Source organism: Corvus kubaryi, unplaced genomic scaffold (genome assembly GCF_017639235.1).
Source record: "Corvus kubaryi isolate FWS band 111438036 unplaced genomic scaffold, C.kubaryi_AGA036_p1.0 37265, whole genome shotgun sequence".
NCBI classification, from domain to species: Eukaryota; Metazoa; Chordata; class Aves; order Passeriformes; family Corvidae; genus Corvus; species Corvus kubaryi.
Window position 1 is genome coordinate 1997458 of NW_024581080.1, and position 4080 is coordinate 2001537.

Genomic DNA, 4080 nt, shown 5'->3' on the forward strand with positions numbered 1-4080 from the left:
AAGTGCTGGCCCCGGGGGCTGTGACCCAGAATCCCACCCCAGAGGGGACATCCCACACGTTCATGGCCGGTGCCGTCCGTCCCTGGCACCGAGAGCAGAGTCCAGGGGGAGCGGGAGTGTGTCCGGGGGTGGTGGCACGGGGACAAGGCTCTGGGGGCTGACAAGGGCACAAAGGCACCGGGCGGTGAAGGTGGATTCCACGGGATGCTCCAGGGATTCAGCCACCACTGACCACCTCCTGAGGGGAGTGGACAAAGGCACTGGACACCACAGAATGGTCCAGGGGTTCAGCACCCCACTGCCCATCCCCAAAGGGCTGAGGAGGGAATGGACAAAGGCCCTGGACACCATGGGATGCTCCAGGAATTCAGGGTCTCAGTGACCATCACTGAAAGGGAGGGGACAAAAGCCCTGCCGCCCCTGGGATACTTCAGGGATTCAGGACCCCACTGCCCATCCCTGAGGGGAGTGGACAAAGGCCTTAGATCCCCTGGGATACTCCGGGATTCAGGACCCCACCCACCAGCGCCCACCCCCAACCCGTGCCCTCCCCACCCTCGGGGCGCTTAAACCCCGAAGCGCTTTCAGAAAAACGGGGAGACCCTCGGGGCGCTGGGAGCCGGGGCAGCGCCGGGGGAGGGCGGGGACAGCTCCGGCCCCGGGGTTACGTGCGGGGACCGCGGGTGCGGCGGGAGCGGCGGGTGGGGGACGAGGAGCCCACGAACTCGAACTGCTTCTGGCGCTCGGCGTTGGGGAAGGGCAGCTGCCCCCGGTAGAGGCGCTTGATGAAATGAGCCTCCCGCTGGTTCTGGCGGCTGCGGGAGGCGCGGCGGGGCCGGCCCCGGCGGGTGAAGGCCATGTACCAGCCCTCGTAGCGCGCGTTCTGGAAGGCCGTGTAGTTGTTCTCCAGCACGATCTCGGTGAAGATGCAGTCCTTGCTCTTCCCGTTGGGCTGCGGGAGGAGGAGAGAGGGGGTTGAGGGCCGGCGGCGGTGGGATTTGAGAGAGGTTGGAATGAGCCAGACCATCCCTGCCATGCCTCAAATCCATCTTTATCACCCCAAAACCCAGCTCTGCCACCACCCTTGACACCATCCTTGACACCCCTCAGCTCATCTGTCATCCCCAGTCCACCCCTGACACCAACCCAAGCCCATCTTTGTCACCCCCCAAAACCGGTTTTTTCACCCTAAAACCCATCTGTGTCACCTCCAGCCCACCCCTGCCCCTCCCTGCATAATCTTTGTCGCCATTTCTGGAACAGCCCAGCTCATCTGTGCCCCCTGCCGCCTCCCAAACCCATCTCTGCCACCCCAAAACCCATCCCCACCACATTCCCTATGGATTCCACCCCCGTGCACCAGGAGCCGCTCCCTGGATCCTCCCCTTGTGGTGTCCGCCCCGAGCAGCACAGGGAGGACGGAGGAAAAGGGCTCAGGGAGAGCACCCCAAAGGTGCCCAAAGCGACCAGGGACCAGCCTGGCCGGGTTCCCAGGCTGAGCTCCAGGGGTCTGGGGGAGCCTGGGGGTGCCCAGGACTCACTTTCCCGATGAGTTTCCCCCTCTTGCTCATGCAGATGTACTTCTCGCTCTCGGCCCCCTTGATCCGCACGCGGCTTCCGAACGTGTCCGTCTCCACGATCAGCTTGGCTGTGAGGAGGGGACGTGTCCTACGAGAGCTGGGACACCCCCCCGAGGGGCTCCCAGCCCCCACATCCCCCCCCTGCCCTTCCCCCTGCCTCCATCTCCCAAAAAGAGGGGCTGGACACGGAGAAAGAAATGTCGTTTCTTTGGGGAAAACCAGGAGTTGTCCCCTGTGCTGCTCCCTTCCACAGCAGGGCAGCCCCAGGCTCCTCCAAGGAAGCTTCCTGAGATTTTTTTTTTTTTCCTTCCAAGAGGAAAAAAAAAAATCCCTCCAGGATCCTTCCGAGCGGGCCAGGAGGGCAAAATTTCCTTTTCCAGGGAATTTCCCCATCCGTGGTGCCAAAGGGACTTTGTGGAAACCCAAATCGGGCAGGTGATGAAGGCACAGCACTTTCCTTCCCCTCCGGCACATCCAAACCGTCGGAATTCAGGGATTTCTCCAGGAATTCCGTGGGTTTTCCAGGCCCAGACCGAACCCAGCACCTGCCGGGTTAATTATCCTCGTCCTCATTGTTCCTCCACAACATTCCCAGCTCCGGAGCAGCACGGAAATCCGTGACCGCGGCCGGGAGAATCCAGGGAAAGCCCTAGAAAGGCCGTGACTCAGCGCTGGGAAAAGCCTTTCCCGAAGCTTCGGGCTGTTTGTGGGACTGTGATGCCCCCTCAGCATAGAAAACCCCTCGGGAAAGGTGGGAAAAGGGGGAAGGGATCTGTCCCAGGTGGACTCTGCCCACCACCTATGGGTATTTAGGAGGAGGATGCCGGGATCAGGCGATTTTCCTCAGGGAAAAGTTGTTTGCCCGTCTCCGGGAAGGGATTGGAAAGCACAAGCCCTAAGTGTAGGGGTTATAAATACTTCACAGAGCCAGAGAAATCCACAATTTGGGAATTTTTGAGGTCAGGGCTGGCTCTTCGCAGCTGTGCTCTCACCGGAGGATGATTTTTTTTGAGGCGATTTTTGGGTATAAAACCACCTGGAGCCGGAATTCCTCCACACACCACGGAACTCTTTGGGAAGAGCCGCTTCCCAGGTGATTCCCAGCCTTTCCCTGAGCACCACGGGCGCGGTGTTGGCAGCGCCGGGATCCCAAACCCCTGTCCCGCAGCCAGAGCCTGCGATCCCTGAGGAAGAACCCGGGAAAAGAGGTACCAGGGGAGGGGGAGGCACAGTGGGGGTGTGGGGTTGGGTGAGGGGGTCCTGACCCATCCCTTTCCCTGCCCAGGGCTCTTCCCGGCTCCTGCGCAGCCGGGTCAGGAGGAAAGCGGCTCCGTCGGAGCAGGACAGCTAAAAATCCCGGGAAACCTCTGCCAGGAGGCTGAGAGGAATTCGCTGCTGCGGCGTCAGGAGGGAGCCTCACCGAATTTGTTCCCGTCCTCGGCGGTGGCCGTGATCCTTTTTCCGTGGACCTGGACGTGCTTGCCGCTGGTCCGGCTGTAGAGTTGGTACTCCCGGATCTGGCGCCGGCTCAGCTGGTCCGTCATGGCCCCCTGGTCCCTCACGTACTGGTTAAAATTAGGAGACGGTTGGTTCTCCCCCTTTGTTTACAAAGGGAAAAATCAAATCAATTCGTTTTGGGATGGCAAAGGGAAGGGATGGGTGGGAATGGGCTCGGAGGGGTCGTGGCACCTCCTTTGAGGGTCGCAGTCGCCTTCCCTTGGAGCAGGGAAGGCTTTGGGAGAGGCAAAGAGCGTTCCCTGAATTCCAAGCAGACGCGGGATGTCGGGAAGGATTCTCCCCTCCCATCCCCGGGGTGCTCAGCAGGAATGAGGGACACGCTGGGAAGCGGGAGCTGAGCTGGTGAAACACCCAGCGGGTCCCTCACGGGGGGTGAGGCGCCCTAAATCACCCCCCAGATCCCAGGAGCAGATGCCCTAAATCCCAGGAGAGGAGCCACCCGTTCCCAATCCACCCTGGGAACGGGATAAACGCCGCGGGGATCCCGAAACAGCTCCGTGGCTTTTCCTAAATGAGGGATGTTGGAGGGAAAAGCGGAGCTGATCAGGGCAGGTGAGGAGGGGGATTTGGGGTGGGCAGCCCCTGCCCCGCTCCGGATTCCAACCAGAACATCCCAAGGGAAAACTCGGCTTAATCCCGGGGCTTTGGGGCAGCACCTGAGAGACCCCGACCCCAAAACCAGCTCTGAAGGGGGCCGTGGGCAGGGGATGAGAACCAGGGGTGGCATCTCCTGCTGGCAGAGGGGGACATTTGGGGTCCCAGGGCTCAGTTTGGGGTGCGCAGCATCGCCCTGGGGGGGTGGGTCAGGACCCGCCTCCCGCATTCCCAGGCTGCGGAATCGCCTCGCTGGGTGGGAATGCACGAGGGTATCCAGCCCTGGGAGGGTGGGGGGGCACGGCCCGCCCCCCCCCCACGCCACCCCACCACCCCCCTGTGTTGCCGGGGGCGCATTTCCTGCCGGGATCCGCTCTAAAGCCGTTGG

At 61.9% G+C, this 4080-nt stretch overlaps 1 protein-coding gene across 1 annotated transcript; it reads right to left on the reverse strand.

Annotated features, from left to right (window-relative positions):
- Positions 1–626: 626 nt before the first annotated feature.
- Positions 627–3171, reverse strand: FGF17 (fibroblast growth factor 17). Its single transcript, XM_042024863.1, has 3 exons — positions 3001–3171; positions 1542–1648; positions 627–952 (listed from the first exon to the last, which is right to left on the reverse strand). The coding sequence occupies exons 1-3, from the start codon at positions 3122–3124 to the stop codon at positions 665–667; spliced, it is 519 nt and encodes a 172-aa protein (XP_041880797.1). The 5' UTR covers positions 3125–3171; the 3' UTR covers positions 627–664.
- Between the last annotated feature and the right edge of the window lie 909 nt (positions 3172–4080).